The 20,803-nt window shown below is 39.4% G+C and overlaps 1 protein-coding gene across 2 annotated transcripts in view; it reads left to right on the top strand.

Moving 5' to 3' along the window:
* Positions 1–20,803, top strand: part of LOC136159092 (ankyrin repeat domain-containing protein 26-like) — a 51,016-nt gene that overhangs the window by 16,089 nt on the left and 14,124 nt on the right. For both annotated transcript variants that reach the window (XM_065920902.1, XM_065920903.1), the window contains exons 8-13: positions 1,416–1,553; positions 2,809–2,876; positions 5,386–5,419; positions 6,523–6,592; positions 12,075–12,135; positions 12,226–12,422. In XM_065920902.1, coding sequence (XP_065776974.1) covers positions 1,416–1,553; positions 2,809–2,876; positions 5,386–5,419; positions 6,523–6,592; positions 12,075–12,135; positions 12,226–12,422 — 568 coding nt within the window. The remainder of the gene's footprint in view (positions 1–1,415; positions 1,554–2,808; positions 2,877–5,385; positions 5,420–6,522; positions 6,593–12,074; positions 12,136–12,225; positions 12,423–20,803) is intronic.

The raw sequence follows: 20,803 nt of genomic DNA, 5'->3' as shown, positions 1-20,803 counted from the left end.
AGGATTCCTATTCCTTTATAATATTGAGTGATGTCATGTGCAACCTGTTCTTTTCTCTGGTTGATCTTTTAGAAGCTGAGGGATTTCATACTAGTTTCATTAGCTTTATACTATATGGATTCTGCTTTTTAGTTTACCTTATGACAGTATCGAATTTCTTAATTCTTTTATAATGATTGTTTAACCTCTACTTTGTGTATATTTTTCCTTAAAAGATGCACACTAAACATAAAGGACTTGATTTTGTCTTTTGGGTGACTCTTTGCTTTCAATTACTTTCTTTGAAAAATACTGATGTTATTAGATTGCAGAAGAGTCCTTCACAGTTTAGTGACTAAACAACAACAAAAAGTGATTAGTAATCACTGTCACCAGATACTGTGGGCTCATCAGTTTTTATCCCTTTTTATTTCTAGTACATTTTGATGTTTTCATTTTAAGTGAAGGTAGAAGGAAGAATGATAGGTTTAATTGGATAAACAGTTGCTTCAACAAAGATAAGTCAGAGGTGGATGATACAGATGAAAATGATGGGCTTTAGATTCAGACTGGGTTCAGCTCCTAGCTTTCCTCCCTATTAGGGTTATGACCTTGGCACATTACTTATCATCAGCAAATAAGTTTCCTTATACAAAACGGCAAATAGTAATGCATCCTTCAAAGGTGTCTGTGCGTATACATAGTATTTCATTTAGTGAAGAGCACATGCTTGTCCACATCATTAAGTGCCACGGTGACTATTTTTATTTCCATTATTGTTAATATTTTTGTTTTAAGCCAGCAAATAGCCTTTGCTTAACCCACCCTGTAGCTGACTTTGAAGCATAATATATCAGACTAAGGAGGAAATGGGGGATTCGTTCCTTAAATACTCACCTCCCTCAGATAAGTGACCTCAGCACAGTTTCTTGTCCATCAAGGACTTTGATATTATTTTTGAAAAGCATTTATTTATTTGACTGCCTGGGGTCTTAGTCGTGGGAACTCTCAGTTGCAGCATGTGGGATGAAGGTCCCTGTCCGGGGATGGAACCTGGGCCCCCTGCCTTGGGAGCCTGGAGTCACAGCCCCTGGTCCACCAGGGAAGTCCCCATCAGGGACTTTTGACATAGTAAGTGCTGCTCCGTGCCATCCCAGCAGGACAGGAGGCTGCTTTTCCGTCGCTTCATTTTAGCCTTGGAGGTCGTTTACAAGGATGCACACTTGAGCGTGTAAATGGCCAGCGGGGCAGGAGGCTGCTTTTCCGTCGCTTCATTTTAGCCTTGGAGGTCGTTTACAAGGATGCACACTTGAGCGTGTAAATGGCCAGTCCTTCACGGGAGGGCAAGGTGTCTCCTCGGTAAAGCACACCAAACGAGCTGTTTCTGTAAGTTCCCTCAGCTTCCTGAGGGTGACGCCGTCTCTCTGTTCTTTTAGAACCGCCCTCATCCTTGCTGTCAGTTATGAGTCTGTGAGTGTCGTCAGTCTTCTCCTTCAGCGAGGTGCTGACGTCTTTTCTCAGGATGTCTTTGGAAGGACTGCAGAAGAATATGCTGCTCTTAGTGGTTTTAATACGTAAGTGTTCACATTAAAACGCCCGTGATCACTAAACTGCCCCAAAAAGAATTTTAACTGTCATTTGTTACATGACCAGTGAGAGTTTTCTGTTCGGTGCAGGCAGCTTCTATCCTGTGGGGGCACCTTTCCTTAGGTCATAGGTTCCCTGTCATCCTTCCCAGAGTAGTGGGTGTCAGCTTGCCTGAGATTCCATGGTTACATGGAGGGTTGGCCCCTCATGGGATCTGTTTCCTGCAATAATGAAAATCTTCCAAAGGATTTATCTGCCTCAACTGTAAATGTTTTCTGAGTCTGTCTCACAAGGAACCCATTCACCAGACCTCCTTAAATCTCAAGTAAGTTAGTTCGGAGAGGAATTCAGAGAGGTAAGACCTGCCTAGGACTTGCCAGTATCCACTGTAAGAGTAGGGTTATGTCTTCCACGTGAATCAGAGATGAACATGGAGATTAAGCATCATTGTCAGAAAGATCTGCTGGTTGAGAGTTTGAGCAGGTAGAGAAGGGAGAGTAGTGGTCCAGGCCAGGTCTTGATTGTGATTAGTTTTCTGTGCTTGGTGTGTTTAGCTACAGTAATGGGGGATAATTATGTTACCTCATGTAGTGAGTTCATATTTTATAAGTAAATTTAGGTACAAATTATATAAGAGCTGAGATTCCCTAAATTACAAACCACAGAGAACACTAATCACCATAATTAATAACAGTTTCCTGAAACCCTTGAATGCTAAACATATAAGAAAACACACATTGGTTTTATTTGGAATTCCAAAGTAGTTCCAACAATAACGTTCAAGAGCAAATTATTCCATTCTTTGACTGTTTCTGCAAGCATTCTGGGGATATATTATCTCATTAACTCCTCTTAATCCCCTTGTGAAATAAGGCAGTAAGATCCCAGTTGTGTAGAGGATGACTTTGAACTCAAGGGAAGCAATTCTCTCAGAACAAAGAGCAGTTGGTTACAGAGCTAGGATTTGCGAGTTGGAAAGAGTTTTCGTATGCCAAGCTAAATCTAGTTAATCTACTGAGCTCTATTGCCCTCAGTTCATGACTACTTCATCTTCCTTTTCTTTCTCCTTTAAATACATGCTAAATAAAACTTGGTAGAAATTAGAAACTTGAAATGTATGGGACAATTGTAGTTTTGATATTATCGCTGACATTGTCTGAAATAATCTAAGAATTTAACATATTTGGTAGTTTTTTTTCATATTAGTGTTAAAATCTTATTTATCACATTTTTAACACATAGCATCTGCCAACTGATCTCTGAATATAAAGAAAAGAGGCCTAAAACTCCTCCCGAAAAGAGCAACCCAGGTACGTCATCTGATCATAATGAATTACTCTTGGTGATTCTACCGTAGATAAAGTAGGAGTGAGGAAATTTCAATAATGAAAGAACTATGATAAAATTAGTGTAGATTGCATGTGTTCTTAAGTGAATTTCTTAATAGTCTAGCCTTCAGAATTGTTAAAGAAGTTAATTGTCGGTAATTTAACATCAGAGACAGTATTGTCTGAAAAGCATTCCATGTATTTAATTACAGCCCCTAAAATCCTGTATTAGATTTTTATGTACATTACAAAAATATTTAAGTTAGTATGATATATATTTCATCTGTAATCCTATTATAGCAAATGGACTTCTTATAAAAGTGGAGCTTTAATTTTTACAAATAGTTTGCATTTAGTGAATGAGTAGTTATTACTTACTGTGTAGTGATTGGTCTCATTAAAAAAGTTACCATCGTTTAAACTGGGAACCTCAACAGTCCCTTCCTGGTAGGATAAGAAGTGATAAACAAGAAGAACTGCAGTGCTGAACCAATGTGCAGCATACCAGGAAGAGATTACTTTCGGAAGATACCTTCCAATAGTACGGATCAGAAAAGCGATGCCTCGTTGAGAAGCACCGGTTATTTTGCCTATTGTGTCAACAAGGTCTCTATTACCAATTTTATTCCTCACAGATCCAAAAAGAGTGAGATAGGTTGACTTCATTAGAACCAGATGTTTTCTTCTGTGTGTTGGATAATTGTCATGATAGTATAGTTTTGTAAGAACACCATGTTCTGTTGCCATTATTTAAAAGATGATCATAATAGATTTTCAAATAGATCAACTTGGGACTCTGCAGATTCTAATAAAAGAACCAGCGCACTTCACAAGGGCAAAAACACCACCGTGTCCCCCGATGTGGCATCTAGCACATTGTCCAAGCTCTCTGAGAACTCCTTTAAACCTAGTTCACCGCTGTCTAATCAAAGGGGGCTTCCCAGGGGCTCAGCAGTAAGGAATCCGCCTGCCAGTGCCAGAGATACGGGTTCCAGCCCTGGATCGGGAGGAGCTCCTGGAGAAGGAAATGGCAACCCACTCCAGTATTCTTGCCTGGGGAGTCCCATGGACAGAAGAGCCTGGTGAGCTACAGTCCATCGGGTCACAGAGAGGCGGACACGGCTCAGTGACTGAACAGCAACAACATCCACCAAAGAACTTCTGTAGGTTGGTTTTACCCGTTAGCGGCGATACAGAGATGACACAGGGTCTTGGTCTTCAGTATGCTCAGAATAGAATAGAGTTGTCCCTGGTTAATTTCTATAGTTTTTGAACAGAGTTTTCAAAGAAAACATTCTTATCTATTTGTTCATTTGTTCACCAAAAAGATAACTTTCAAGTGTCTTTTATGTCCTAAGCATTGTTCTGATGTCACAGGGTGCAAACATTTGAAAGTCACTGCTCCTGCCGTCCAGGCTCAAGCTTGCAGTGCTCCTCTCCCCGTGGAGTCACTGCACGTGAGTCATCCCTCCAGCATCAGATCATGATGACGCACGGGAAACGTTGTCCAACAGCACCAGAGTCCATAGCTTCCTCTCTCCTTCCCTCCCTCCCCTTATTCATCAGCTTAGGGTCTGATGACGAATGCGTTCCAAGCTGAAAAAGCATGATTTCTCTCAACCTTTGCCATATAATGGGGAGGATTGATGTAATGATTGCCCTCAGTAGAACACAGCACTGTTTGGACCATCCTGCTCTAGGTGGTCCAGATACTCTTGAACAATGGAAGGTGACAGTCTCAAGAGATCATACTTTTCACATTTATTACTACGTACACATATATATTTAAAGCATTAAAAATGCTCAGCCTCCGTGAACCCTGCAGCATGCTCACCACTGCAAGTCCAGTCCCCATCCTCACCACCCATTTACCCATTTACCCATTTACCCTCCCCCACCCCCCTTTCAAGAGATTATCCTTGCTAAACCTGGAATCACTACATCTTTCGTACTTCTCTTGCATTTGGAAAGAGGGCCAGGAAGACTTTGTTTCCTATGTTTTACCACGCTCTGAAGTTCAGCGCCTGTAGACCACGCTTCCTTGTGATAGGGCATTTTCATCCTGAACTGAAGAGCCAGAGAATTTGTGTTATGTCCCAGCAAGACACCTGTAGTCTCTGTTCACTGCTCCAGGGAATGGAAGTCCAGAAGTACTGTGCTGTTCAAGTGTGCTATTGTCAGTTTATAGTACTGATTCTATTAATGGTGTAGTATCATTTTCTGTCAGTCTCCTAGAGTTTGGTTAGGATTATGGTCCTTGTATCAGCAGTTCTTTCTTTTTTTCTGTTCTGCCTTTGATGACCATCAAGGAGAGAAGTGGTTCTTAGGCATTAATGGCCCATGAGTATAGTACAATCACTATTCCCTCTAGTGTGGTCTCCAGGTGTGGTCCCAAAGGAATACTTTTAAACGAAACATCAGTCTTGAGGTTTGAATAGTCTGTATTTTTCTTTTGTTGATTTAAAATGTGTCTTCCTTTTTTCTTTAATAGTGGATACGAGTTCTGAAGAAGCCTCTTTAAGCAGGTAGGATTTGACGGATTTTTAAAAATTGTACGTGTTCCTAGGAGAACACACAGAGAGGAGAAGCTACTGTTTGTTGAGCATTCCACTCCGGGCTAGAGACTGCATTATGGGCGTAACATCTGTGACCTCATCGAGTCATCAGAGCAGCGTTGTAAATAACTGTGTCCTGCTTTTAGTTAATTAGGCAACTGTGGTTCGGGGAGGTTGATGAATTGACCCATGATTCCATGGTTAAAATGAGTTGACCTGTGATTTGACAGCTGGCCTGCCTGGCTCCAGCATCCACTCTCGTGTCCCTCAGCAGAAATTGAGAAGTACCCGTCTAGCATATAAGTGAAACATGTAAATTAGTTCTCTGACTTGTGTCCATTTTCAGTTTTAGACATTGCGGGGGACTCCTGTATCCCCTTTGCAGTAAAGGGAGGAATGGGGCCTTCTCCATAAGTGATTCCCCTGCTGCAGGACCAAGACTGCCATTTCTGATGGACACAGATTAGTCTCTGAACCAGGGACAGACAATGGAGAAGGAACAGCATATCCTTCTGCTTTGAGTCATCAGGTTTATTCCACTTTGGGCAAACAAAAGTTATGTCAGTCCATCAATTAGATTTTCAGCTATTAGGACTTGGTGAAAACATATTTTCAGGCTCTGCCAATCTATTGGCTGTCAGTCTTTGTTAGTGGAAACTAAGGAGGAGTCTTCCCTAGGTGTGTCATAGGTTGGGAGAGATGGGAGCAGAAACAGGTAACCAGCATCTTCTTGGAGCCTTCTCTGGGGAGCAGTGGGTAAGATGGTGAATAAGACTTCTCCTCCCAGTGCCGGTGCTGTGGGTTCAGTCTCCAGTCAGAGGAGCTGAGGTCCCGCAGGCCTCGGGGTCAGAGAGCCAGAACAAGGCAGAAGCAGCATGGCAACAAGTTCAGTAAAGACTTTAAAAATGGTCCACATCAAAATATCTTAGAAAAAATGTTTGAAAACAGATGCCAAATTTTAATTGTCAAGAAACTTCGTTTGCTGCATAGACAGCCAAACTTTCACTTGGTTTTTTTTTCTTCATTTAAAGAAATGAACTCACTCGTTTTTGTTGTATGTTTATGCTCTAAAGGTTTTCCAACAAACCTTGTGCTGACTCATGGCCTCCGTCAGATGATGAAGTCTTAGATTTTGAAACCAAGGTAAAGTGCCCTCTTGTGAAATTAGTTTCCATACTCTGAATTTAGCTTCATGTAGTATTTACTCTTAAATTCAGCAATGGTGTCCCTCTCACTGTTTTATGTTTATAATGGAACGTTCTTCAGAGCAAACTATTTGATAGAAATATGACTGGTTGATTTTTTTTAACTTTGGTAAATAATGAAGGTGGGGTGAAGAAAACAATGGGCTGGAAAATACAGAGTGACAGGAAAATTGTATTGGAAAAGCTTTCCCACAATGAAGGAACTATGAATTTTGGTCAAGGATAAAGAGTCTTACTGTGAACTTTAAACCATAAGAACATGACTTTTGCAATACTCACAGTGCAATACTCAGACAGTCAAGAATCTGCCTGCAGTGGTGGAGACCTGGCTTCGACCCCTGGGTTGGGAAGGTCCCCTGGAGAACAGCTGCCCACTCCAGTGTTCTGGCCTGGAGAATCCCATGGACCGCAGAGCCCATGGGGTTGCAGGGAGTCGGACACGACTGAGCGACTTTCCCTTCATAGGAGCGGAGACTGTGAATAACCGTAAGACCAAATTTGCAGCTTGGGATATTTTTTTTTTCTATTATAGTTTTAAAAAGACCTACCCCAAGTCCTGTGTCACATTCTAAAACTTCAGATTTCAGACATTTTGTATTATTGTGATTTAAGTATTCTTCTTATAGCCCTGTATCAGTATAAGCTAGTGGAGTTCAGAAAACAGTTGTGCATCTCCTGGAGCATGTAGCATAGGTCTCGAGTGTAAGAACCGTGTTAATAGTTTTTGAATGTGAATAAATAAAGAGACAAACGGTATCCTATATAATGTTACAGGTAATATAGTTCAGTTGTGTTATGTTGAGGAAGGGGGTCCTGCATAACAAGGAAATAAATAAGAAATACGTGAAAAGTGAAAGGTTACAGTGTTCTTTTCAGTGTCCACTCGTTGTGAGATGAGAAGTTTAGGTGAAAATTTTTGACCTTTTTTGCCCCATCTTGTGTTCCATTAAATGTTTCTTTTCAAGCCATACATTCTCCTCAGAATTTTGATTACCAGTTCTTTTTCCCAGTGAATAGTTAGGAATATTTCTTGATCAATTTTTCTCTCTCTCAAGTAATATTTTACAACATTCAGGTAGTGATGGATGACCGTGTGTGGCTAATCGAATGACACTTTTTATAGTGGCAAAATTCAACTCTTATACGGTAGTATTTATAAACAAAAAGTTTTACAGTAGTACAGATCACTATTTTAGGGATATATTATGAACAAAACCCTCTGTCTTAAATATATGTTTTATAGACAACATATGTTGACATTTTCATAAAATTTGCAGAACAATTTAGATGCGTAATTTATATATTAATAAAAGCATATAAAACAGAGGCTTTGTTCATAGTATATCCTTAAGAATACTGATATATTATTGATCTACAGTATATAAATTTTAAATGTTCGTGTTTTTCCACAAAGCTTATTATGCTTATTTTTTTTCCCTTAAGTTTGTGCTTGACTAGGAATGTCTCTCTCTGTCTGCTTCCTTTTCCTCCCCCACCTTTTTCTCTCTTTTTTACTGTTAACCTAATATTTCCTTGCAGAATACTTTCCTTCAGTGTCTGTTCTTTCAGTCCATCTCTGTCTCTTGTGAACATGTTTGATTATGGCTTTCTGTTTAGTGTGTTTGTGGCTTTCATTCATGATCATTTCCCTACAGGTTTACTCTTGGTTTTTCTCCCTTTTTCTTTGAAGGAGCCAAATTGAAACAATCATTTGTCTTTAGCTGTTTAACAAACAGAATAGAAGTAGCTTATACTGTTTGCACTTGTAACCTATCCAAATAAGGTTCTACTAAAATCTAAACTTATGTATTTCCCTTCCCAAGTGATGATTCATGCATGTAGAAATCATGCAAGTGAATTTCAGAATATAGCGATTAATTTAAATGTCTTAGTTTTTCAGTAGTGCTCTAAACAACCAGGGACAAATTTTTTTTTCTAGAACATTTTGGTCAAGAAAATAATCTAGTGGGTGTCATAGTATTTGTATAGCAGTCAATTGGGGTAAGGAGAGGAGCATCTGGGGTTTCTGATGTCATCTGTCATAATGCTTACCCCATGAGAAGGTTCAGTTCAGTCGCTCATTCGTATCTGACTCTTTGTGACCCCGTGAATCGCAGCACGCCAGGCCTACCTGTCCATCACCAACCCCCGGAGTTTACTCAAACTCACGTCCATCGAGTCAGTGATGCCATCCAGCCATCTCGTCTCCTGTCGTCCCCTTCTCCTCCTGCCCCCAATCCCTCCCAGCATCAGGGCCTTTTCCAGTGAGTCAAGTCTTCTCATGAGGTGGCCAAAGTATTGGAGTTTCAGCTTCAGCATCAGTCCTTCCAATGAAAACCCAGGACTGATCTCCTTTAGGATGGACTGGTTGGATCTCCTTGCAGTCCAAGGGACTCTCAAGAGTCTTCTCCAACACCACAGTTCAAAAGCATCAATTTTTCGGTGCTCAGCTTTCTTCACAGTCCAACTCTTACATCCATACATGGCCACTGGAGAAACCATAGCTGTGACTTAGATGGACCTTTGTTGGCAAAGTAATGTCTCTGCTTTTATATATGCTTTCTAGGTTGTTCATAACTTTCCTTCCAAGGAGTAAGCGTCTTTTCATTTCATGGCTGCAATCACCATCTCAAGTGATTTTGGAGCCCCCAAAAATAAAGTCTGACCCTGTTTCCACTGTTTCCCCATCTATTTCCCATGAAGTGATGGGACCAGATGCCATGATCTTAGTTTCCTGAATGTTGAGCTTTAAGCCAATTTTTGCACTCTCCTCTTTCACTTTCATCAAGAGGCTTTTTAGTTCCTCTTCACTTTCTGTCAGAAGGGTGGTGTCATCTGCATATCTGAGGTTATTGATGTTTCTTCCAGCAGTCTTGATTCCAGCTTGTGCTTCTTCCAGCCCAGCGTTTCTCATGATATACTCTGCATTTAAGTTAAATAAGCAGGGTGACAATATACAGCCTTGATGTACTCCTTTTCCTATTTGGAACCAGTCTGTTGTTCCATGTCTAGTTCTAACTGTTGCTTCCTGACCTGTGTATAGGTTTCTCAAGAAGCAGGTCCGGTGGTCTGGTATTCCCATCTCTTTCAGAGTTTTCCACAGTTTATTGTGATCCACACAGTCAAAGGCTTTGGCATAGTCAATAAAGCAGAAATAGATGCTTTTCTGGAACTCTCTTGCTTTTTCTATGATCCAGTGGATGTTGACAATTTGATCTCTGGTTCCTCTGCCTTTTCTAAAACCAGCTTGAACATCTGGAAGTTCACCGTTCATGTATTGCTGAAGCCTGGCTTGGAGAATTTTGGGCATTACTTTACTAGCATGTGAGATGAGTGCAATTGTGTAGTTGTTTGATCATTCTTTGGGATTGGAATGAAAACGGACCTTTTCCAGTCCTGTGGCCTCTGCTGAGTTTTCCAAAAATGCTGGCATATTGAGTGCAGCCCTTTCACAGCATCATCTTTCAGGGTTTGATATAGCTCAACTGGAATTCCATCACCTCCACTAACTTTGTTCATAGTGATGCTTTCTAAGGCCCACTTGACTTCACATTCCAGGATGTCTGGCTCTAGGTGAGAGATCGCACCATTGTGATTATCTGGGTCGTGAAGATCTTTTTTGTACAGTCCTCCTGTGTATTCTTGCCACCTCTTCTTAATATCTTCTGCTTCTGTTAGGTCCATACCATTCCTGTCCTTTACCGAACCCATCTTTGCATGAAATGTTCCCTTGGTATCTCTAATTTTGTTGAAGAGATCTCTAGTCTTTCCCATTCTGTTGTTTTCCTCTATTTCTTCGAATTCATCACTGAGGAAGGCTTTCTTATCTTCTTGGCTATTCTTTGGAATGCTGCATTCAAATGGGAATATCTTTCCTTTTCTCCTTTGCTTTTCGCTTGTCTTCATTCCATAGCTGTTTGTAAAGTCTCCTCAGACTACCATTTTGGCTTTTTGCATTTCTTTTCCGTGAGGATGGTCTTGATCCCTGTCTCCTATACAAGTAGTCTCCTGTCCATAGTTCATCAGGTACTCTGTCTATCAGATCTAGTCCCTTAAATCTATTTCTCACTTCCACTGTATAGTCATAAGGGATTTGATTTAGGTGATACCTGAGTGATCTAGTGGTTTTCCCTACTTTCTCCAATTTAAGTCTGAATTTGGCCATAAGGAGTTCATGATCTGAGCCACAGTTAGCTGCTGGTCTTGTTTTTGCTGACTGTGTAGATTCTCCATCTTCGGCTGCAAAGTATATAATCAGTCTGATTTCGGTGTTGACCATCTGGTGATGTCCATGTGTAGAGTCTTCTCTTGTGTTGTTGGAAGAGGGTGTTTGCTATAACCAGTGTGTTCTCTTGGGAAAACTCTATTAGCCTTTGCCCTGCTTCATTCCATACCTCAAGGCCAAATTTGCCTGTTACTCCAGGTGTTTCTTGACTTCATACTTTTGGATTCCAATCCCCTATAATGAAAAGGATGTCTTTTTTGGGAGTTAGTTCTCAAAGGTCTTGTAGGTCTTCATAGAACCATTCAACTTCAGCTTCTTCAGCGTTACTGGTTAGGGCATAGGCTTGCATTACCATGATATTAAATGGTTTGCCTTGGAAACAAACAGAGATCATTCTGTCATTTTTGAGATTACATCCAAGTCCTGCATTTGGGACTGTTTTGTTGACCATGATGGCTACTCCATTTCTTCTAAGGGATTCCTGCCCACAGTAGTAGATATAATGGTCATCTGAGTTAAATTCATCCATTCCAGTCCATTTTAGTTTGCTGATTCCTAGAATGGCAACATTCACTCTTGCCGTCTCCTTTTGACCACTTCCAACTTGCCTTGATTCATGGATCTATCATTCCAGGTTCCCATGCAATATTGCTCTTTACAGCAGCGGACCTTGCTTCTATCACCAGTCACATCCACGACTGGGTCTTGTTTTGCTTTGGCTCCATCCCTTCATTCTTTCTGGAGTTATTTCTCCACTGATCTCCAGTAGCATATTGGGCACCTATCGACCTGGGGAGTTCGTCTTTCAGTATCCTATCATTTTGCCTTTTCATACTGTTCATGGGGTTCTCAAGGCCAGAATACTGAAGTGGCTTGCCATTCCCTTCTCCAGTGGACCGCATACTGTCAGACGTCTCCACCGTGACCCATCCGTCCTGGGTGGCCCCACACGGCATGGCTCAGTTTCATTGAGTTAGACAGTGGTCCTGGGATCAGATGGGCGAGTTTTCTGTGATTGTGGTTTCAGTGTGCCTGCAGGTTAGTCAGGGGCCCAACTGGGATCTGAGTCCACACCTGAATGACTCCAGAGCCTGTGCTCTTTGTGTTAGGTCATACAGTAATGGGGGTGGGGGATTATAATTCTTGTATTCAAGTTGATTCTTGTTATGCTTCAAGCTCTTATTTTCTTCTCCAGCATGTCCCGAAACCAAACTTAGCAAAGCTACTGAAGGCTTTTCAGCAATCCAAGAGAAACGGTAAGTTATTTGAAGACTGTCCTCCTGGTGTTATTCACTGATTTGAAATTACACAGGTTCTCATGTACTCTCCCGTTTTTACTGTATTAGAAGCAGAAAGTGGCATTGTGAGATGGGAGAGTACCACCTTCTCTGAGAACAACAATTCTGATAGTGAAATTGAAGATGTGCTTGAAACCTTTCCCAAACCATCACCTGGAGTCCAGGGCTTCCCTCATCCTGCCTTTCCAAGGCCTGATCCTCTTCCAAAACCACTCAAGACTCTAGCAGACCTTGGTCTTCCACAGGTAAGTTGTGTTGTTTTTAACTCTTGTTTTCCCCTGTACTTTTCCACACACCATTCCCTTGATCCTTATGATGACAAAAAGGATTCCACCGTGGAAATGGAAGGCTTCAAAGTCATGATACAAAATGATGTGATAATAAGAGCAATATATCTGCATGATTCAGATTTATAAATGTTGGCATACTAAGTATGCCATTTAGAAAGAAAAGAATTACAAAGCAATTAGGAAAAGGAGCTAGATGAATATGAAGATGGGGAGGGCGATGAAGGGGAAGAATTCATTTAAGAAGGATAAGATGAATATGAGATGGAATGAAGGTCAAGATAATACAGATTATTTTACAAACACAGCAGACATAGTGAGGGTAAGTCAGATGAGGTACTCTATATTATAAATATGAGATGAATTATTTGAAATTCAACTTAGGAGAGAGTGAGGTCGTGAAAACTCAATAGTTAGACTCTTCTGAATGACATATAGCCGAGTTTTATGAAGAACTGAAAGAAAATTTGATCCTTAGGTTTTTTGGTTGTTGTTTTCGAGGTTGGTGGTGGTTTTTGTTTTTTTTTCTTTAATTGAAGTGTAGTCATTTACAATACTGTGTTAGTTTCAGGTGTATAGCAATGTGACTTGGTTACACTTGTATATGTATATATCTATATTGAATATAGTTCCCTCTGGAAGTTCATTTCAAGTTGAAGTGATTACTCTTTTTAAAAAAATTCTCACTTTGAAATGAATGAAGCAGTGTCTTCTATTTAATCTAGCAAAACTTTCATTTGTAGGCAGTTCTAGCTGAGCTCTGTTTTAGGCCTTAGCAGCTGTATTATGAATGAAGAGTTTGTGGCCCTTCCGTTTCTTGTGGTTACTAACTTACTGTTTGATACATACTTAATGTACTTAACTAATTTATCTTGCTGTTTGGTATAGTCTTGGTGGAGGTTTTGGATCTTTTTGAGAATAAAGAGGAAATAAGTAAGCATTTTATCTTCTCTTTTACTAAACCTATAATTTATAATTATATAAGTGAGATTCTTAAACTCTCTTCATGACATAAGAAAATTTTAAGTTGCAACAGTCTTAAAGAAAAAAAATGTAGAAATTTCCCGCCCCCCCCCCCCCCCCCCCCCCGCCTCCAGAGAGATTCTGATTTGTCTTTTCCTAATATCTGCAAGTAATGGGCAATTGCACATATTAAATGAATGAAATCATAATTCATGATTTTTTTCTTATGTAGACTACTTGTTATAAAATCATAAGGAAAGAAGAATTACCAACAGTTTGTAAAATTGTCTCAGAAAGATAATTTTTTTACTTTTTAAAATATCTATAGTAAAAAAAAAATAAATAAATAAATAAAATATCTATAGTAATATGTATATTCCATTTTAAGAATTTTATTAAAGAGTAAAATTTTAAGACTTTTTTCTTAGAAGTTATTTTTAAGTTAAGTTTTATTTTTAAGAAATTTATTTTTAAGGAACTATTAGCTTCAGTATTTATAGGTGTTAAATTAGCATGTCAGTTCTTTGTTACACATGTTAAACAAAAATGCGAATTCTTCCATATCTAAAACTCAGTCATTGTGGTTACTTGATTTTTTCAGCTCATTTGTTCTTTCCTGATGTGAATATTGAGTCCTGCTTGATAATCATAGATGTATTTGAAAACTTTGAAATCTCCAACTTGGATAATCATAGTTTTACTACTTTTTTAATATCTAGATTGTTCCTTCAATGTTTATCTGCCATTGCAGAAGGCATAGATAGAAAATTAGAGCCGTTAGAAAAGAAGAAGACGAGGAAATTTTCAAATGGGGTTTTTAGAAAATGTATTTATTCTTTAATTGAAGGATAATCTCTTTCCAAAATTTTGTTGTTTTCTGTCAAACATCAGCAAGAATCAGCCATGGGTACACCCGTGTCCCCTCCTTCCCAAATCCCGTCCCACCTCCCTCCCCATCCCACCCTTCTGCATTGTCTCAGAGTCCCTTTCTGAGCTGCCTGAGTCCTACAGCAAATTCCCACTGGCTCTCTATTTTACACATGAAATTTTATATTTCCATGTTACTCTTTCCATGCATCTCACCCTCTCCCTCCTCCCCTCCTCCATGTCTCTAAGTCTGTTCTCTATGTCTGTTTCTCCATTGCTACCCTGCAAATAAATTGATCAGTACATTTGTAGATTCAGAATCTTTGTAGATTCCATATATGTGCGAATAGTATATGATATTTATATTTCTCTTTCTGACTTGCTTCACTCTGGAGAATAGGCTCTAGGTTTGTCAGCCTTGTTAGAGCTGACTCAGATGTGTTCCTCTTTATGGCTGAGTAATATTCCATTGCATATATTGTTCTAGTTCTGTGAAAAATGCCATTGGTCATTTGACAGTGATCACACTGAATCTGTAGATTGCATTTGGTACTATAGTCATTTTCACAGTATTCATTCTTCCTACCCAGGAATATGGAATATCTCTCCACCTGTTTATGTCATCTTTCTTTTCTTTCCTCAGCGTCTTAGAATTTTCCGTATACAGGAATTTGTCTCCTTAGGTAGGTTTATTGCTAGATATTTTATTCTTTTTGTTGCAGTGGTGAATGGGATTGGCTCCTTAATTTCACTTTCTGATTTTTCATTGTTAGTGTATAGGAATTCAAGTGAGTTCTGTGTATTGACCTTGTATCATACAACTTTGCTAAATTCACTGTTTAGCTGCAGTAATTTTTTTTACTAGAAAATAGTTTCTCTTGGGTTTTCTATGTGTAGTATCATGTCATTTGCAAAAGTGAGAGTTTTACTTCTTTTCAGATCTGGATTCCTTTTATTTCTTTCTCTTCTGATTGCCATAGCTAGGACTTCCAAACCCATGCTGAATAATCGTAGTGAGAACGGACAATGTTGTCTTGTTCCTGATCTTAGAGGGAATGCTTTTCATTTTTCCTCATCAAGAATAATGTTTACTGTGGGTTTATCCTACATGGCCTTCACTATGTTGACATAGGTTCCTCCTGTGTCCATATTTTGAAGCGTTGTTGTCATAAACAGGTGCTGAACTGTGTCAAAGGCTTTTTCTGCCTCTATTGAGATGATCACATGGTTCTTATTTTTTAGTTTGTTAAGATGGTGCATCACATTGAAATTGGTTTGTGCATATTGAAGAATCCTTGCATCCCTGGCATAAACCCGAATTGATCATGGTGTATGAGCTATTGAATGTGTTGTTGAATTGTGTTTGCTAATATTTTGTTGAGGGTTTTTGCATCTGTGTTTGTCAGTGATATTGGCCTGTAATTTTCTTTTTTGTGTTGTCTCTGCCTGGTTTTGGTATCAAGGTGATTGTGGCCTCATAGAATGAGTTTGGAAGTGTTCCTTCCTCTGCAGTTTTTTGGAAGAGTTTCAGAAAAGTAGGCATTACCTCTTCTCTAAATGTTTGACAAAATTCCCCTGCAAAGCCATCTGGCCCTGGGCTTTTGTTTTTGGGAGATTTTGGATAACACTTTCTATTTCAGTGTTTGTAATTGGCTTGTTTGTCATTTTTATTTCTTCCCTGATTCAGTTTTAGGAGGTTGAACTTTTCTAAGAATCTGTCCATTTCCTCTCAGTTGTCCCTTTTATGAGCGTATTGTTGCTCATAAGGTACTCTTATGATCCTTTTCATTTCTGTGTTGTCTGTTGTAACCTCTCCTTTTTCATTTCTAGTCTTGTCAATTTGATTTTTCTCCCTTCTGTTCTTGATGAGTCTGGCTAGTGGTGTGTCCATTTTGCTTATCTTCTCAAAGAACCAGTATTTAGTCTGATTAATCTTTGCTATTGTTGCCTTCATTTTCTTTTTCATTTATTTCTGCTCTGATCTGTATGATTTCTTTCCTTCTGCTGACTTTAGGGGGTTTGGTTCTTTTTCTAGCTGCTGTAAATGTAGAGTGTTGCCTGTTCAGTACTTTTCTTGTCCTTGAGGTAGGATTGTGCTGCTATCAACTTCTCTCTTGGAAGTGCTTTTACTGAATCCCATAGGTTTTGGGTGATCGTGTTTTTGTTGTCATCTATTTCTAGGAAACTTTTGATTTCCCTGCTTATGTCTTCAATAACCTTTTCATTATTCAGTAATGAATTGTTTAATCTCCATGAATTTGTGTTTTTTGCCATTTTTCTCCTGTAGTTGATATCTAGTCTGATAGTGTTGTGGTCAGAGAAGATACGTGATACATATTTTCAATGTTTTAAAATTTACTGAGGCTTGGTCTGTGGCCCAAGATGTGATCTCTTCTGGAGAATGTTCCATGTGCAGTTGAGAACAAAGTGTATTCTTCTGCATTTGGATGGATAGTCCTGAAGATATCAACTAGGTCCATTGGGTCTAATGTTTCATTGAAGTTCTGTGTTTCCTTATTGGTTCTCTGTCTTTTTTTTTTTTTTTTTTTCATTTATTTTTATTAGTTGGAGGCTAAATACTCCACAACATTGCAGTGGGTTCTGTCACACATTGACATGAATCAGCCATGGAGTTACATATGTTCCCCATCCCGATCCCCCCTCCCACCTCCCTCTCCACCCGATTCCTCTGGGTCTTCCCAGTGCACCAGGCCCGAGCACTTGTCTCATGCATCCCACCTGGGCTGGTAATTTGTTTCCTTATAGACAATATACATGCTATTCTCTCGAAACATCCCACCCTCGTCTTCTCCCACAGAGTCCAAAAGTCTGTTCTGTACATCTGTGTCTCTTTTTCTGTTTTGCGTATAGGGTTATCATTACCATCTTTCTAAATTCCATATATATGTTAGTATGCTGTAATGATTTTTATCTTTCTGGCTTACTTCACTCTGTATAATGGGCTCCAGTTTCATCCATCTCATTAGAACTGATTCAAATGAATTCTTTTTAACAGCTGAGTAATATTCCATGGTGTATATGTACCAGAGCTTCCTTATCCATTCATCTGCTGATGGGCATCTAGGTTGCTTCCATGTCCTGGCTATTACAAACAGTGCTGCGATGAACATTGGGGTGCATGTGTCTCAGATCTAGTTTCCTCAGTGTGAATGCCCAGAAGTGGGATTGCTGGGTCATATGGCAGTTCTATTTCCAGTTTTTTAAGAAATCTCCACACTGTTCTCCATAGTGTCTGTACTAGTTTGCATTCCCACCAACAGTGTAAGAGGGTTCCCTTTTCTCCACACCCTCTCCAGCATTTATTGCTTGTAGACTTTTGGATAGCAGCCATCCTGACTGGCGTGTAATGGTACCTCATTGTGGTTTTGATTTGCATTTCTCTGATAATGAGTGATGTTGAGCATCTTTTCATGTGTGTGTTAGCCATCTGTATGTCTTCTTTGGCGAAATGTCTGTTTAGTTCTTTGTCCCATTTTTTGATTGGGTCATTTATTTTTCTGGAATTGAGCTTCAGGAGTTGCTTGTATATTTTTGAGATTAATCCTCTGTCTGTTGCTTCATTTGCTATTATTTTCTCCCAATCTGAGGGCTGTCTTTTCACCTTACTTGATTCTCTGTCTTGATGATCTGTCCATTGGTGTAAGTGGGGTGCTAAAAGTCCCCCACTATGACTGTGTTGCTTTTGAATTCCCCTCTTATGCATGTTACTGCTTGCCTTGTGTATTGTGGTTTTTCTATGTTGGGGGCATAAATATTTCCAATTGTTATGTCTTCTTCTTGGATTGACCCTTTCATCATTATGTAGTGTCCTTCTTCGTCTCTTATGATATTCTTCATTTTAAAGTCTGTTTTGTGTGAAATAAGGATTGCCACACTGGCTTTCTTTTGGTTACCATTCAAATGGAATATCTTTTTCCATTCATTTACTTTCAGTCTGTATTTGTCTCTAGGTCTGAAGCGGGTCTCTTGTGGGCAGTATATATATGGCTCTTGTTTTTGTATTCATTCAGTTATTCTGTATCTTTTGGTTGGTGCATTGAATCCATTTACATTTAAAGTACTAATTGATATATATGTTCCTGTTGACATTTTCTTAATTGTTTCTGGTTTGTTTTTGTAGATCTTTCCTTTCTCTTGTGTTTACTGGCTGTAAGTCCCTTTAGTATTTGTCGTAAGGCTGGTTTGGTGGTGCTAAATCCTCTTAACTTTTGTTTCATCTGTAAACCTTTTGATTTCTCCATCAATTTTGAATGAGATCTTTTCAAGTAGGGTTTTCTGTTTCTTTCTTACATCACAGTAGTACTTTAAAATGCCTCATAATTCCATCCTCACATAAACATTTCTCTTCTACAAATTAAAACTTGTCTTTTAAGATCAATTTTAAAACAGAGTCTTCTTGTAGCATCTTGAATGGGTGTTTTACAATTAAACCTTTTCATTAAACTTAAAAATGCCTATTATGGTAATATGTCAGAAACAAGTATTTGCATATTTTTTAAAAAGTATATTTTTATATCCTTGAAACATGTTGAAATATATAATTGACCATTTTAATCTCATAGTTTTCTTCCCCTGGTATTGTTTTATTTTCAAAAGTTCAGAATTCTGCCTAGGTTTGCATTAATTATACCAAGTTAGTATCTTTTACAAATAATTAAAGTATATGTTTTTCCTGAAGAAGTTAATCTATTTCTAATTCAAATGTTTTTACCCAAATCCTTTCTTCTGAGTCCCTTGCATGCCTCAAAATAATTTATTATACCCCAAACTGAAGGCGTTATCCCTGACGCTTCCCTCATCCCTGACTGTTTATAAGCTGTTCCTTCATCTGTCCTCCCCATCCTAGTAGACAGCATCCCTGAATTTCAGCCACAGTAGGAAAGATCCTGGAGTCCAAACGTCCTTGAAATTACCAGCTCCAGTCACTCAGGAAGTTCAGTATTTTCTGCCTGCTTATCAGTTTTCATATCTTATCACCATAACTCACTGTCTCACCTATAATCTTGAAATATTCTTTCCTAGTTTGGATACCCTGATGTTCTTTTTTATGTTGCTGCCAGAGTAACCTTTCTAAAATATGCTTGCTAATCTTTTCATTCCTCCTGGCTGTGCAGTTTGTTTTAGAATGACTGTTACCATTTCTGTTTGGCTGTTTTCAAAGCCAAATTAGCTTTTTAATTGCAGTTGCATGGACACTTTGGGTGATGCACAGTGTCTGGTGTGCTTACTGCCCACGTGGAGATTTGCTTACAGGCTTTTGGTTTCTGTTTTCCTCTTTACTGCCCTCCTGTACATACTGTCATGTTTGCTGCTTCCTTCAGTCTGCGTCTGAATTTATCCATAAGGAGTTCATGGGCTGTGCCACACTCAGCTCCCGGTCTTGTTTTTGCTGACTGTATAGAACTTCTCCATCTTTGGCTGCAAAGAGTATAGTCAACCTGATTTCGGAATTGACCATCTGGTGATGTCCATGCGTAGAGTCTTCTCTTGTGTTGTTGGAAGCGGGTGTTTGCTATGACCAGTGTGATCTCTTGGCAGAACTCTATTAGCCTTTGCCCTGCTTCATTCTCTACTCCAAGGCCAAATATCCAAATAGGGAAAGGAGTACATCAAGGCTATATATTGTCACCCTGCTTATTTCACTTATGTGCAGAGTACATCATGAGGAACACTGGTCTGGATGAAGCACAAGCTGGAATCAAGATGACTGGGAAAAATATCAATAACCTCAGATATGCAAAGGACACCACGCTTATGGCAGAAATTGAAGAACTAAAGAGCCTCTTGATGAAAGTGAAAGAGGAGAGTGAAAAGGTTGGCTTAAGACTCAACATTCCAAAACCTAAGATAATGGCATCCGGTGCCATCACTTCATGGGAAATAGATGGGGAAACAGTGGAAACAGTGACAGACTGTATTTTCTTGGGCTCCAAAATCACTGCAGATGGTGACTGCAGCCATGAAATTAAAAGACAGTTACTCTTTGGAAGAAAAGTTATGACCAATCTAGGCAGCATATTAAAAAGCAGAGACATTACTTTGCCAACAAAAGTCCATCTAGTCAAAGCTCTGATTTTTCCAGTACTCAAGTATGGATGTGAAAGTTGGACTATAAAGACAGCTGAGTGCCAAAGAATTGATGCTTTTGAACTGTGTTGTCGGAGAAGACTCTTGCAAGTCCCTTGGACTTCAAGGAGATCCAACCAGTCCATCCTAAAGGAAATCAGTCCTGAATATTCATTGGAAGGACTGATGCTGAAGCTGAAATTTTGACCACCTGATGCGAAGAACTGACTCATTGGAAAAGACCCTGATGCTGGGAATGATTGAAAGCAGGAGAAGAAGGGGACGACAGAGGATGAGATGGTCGGATGGCATCACCAACACAATGGACATGAGTTTGAGTAAACTTTGGGAGTTGGCAATGAGCAGGGAGGCCTGGCGTACTGCCGTCCATGGGGTCACAAAGAGTCGGACATGACTGAGGG

Source organism: Muntiacus reevesi, chromosome 2 (genome assembly GCF_963930625.1).
Source record: "Muntiacus reevesi chromosome 2, mMunRee1.1, whole genome shotgun sequence".
NCBI classification, from domain to species: domain Eukaryota; kingdom Metazoa; phylum Chordata; class Mammalia; order Artiodactyla; family Cervidae; genus Muntiacus; species Muntiacus reevesi.
The sequence above is the reverse complement of the archived record's forward strand: the minus strand, read 5'-3'. Positions and strand labels throughout refer to the sequence as shown.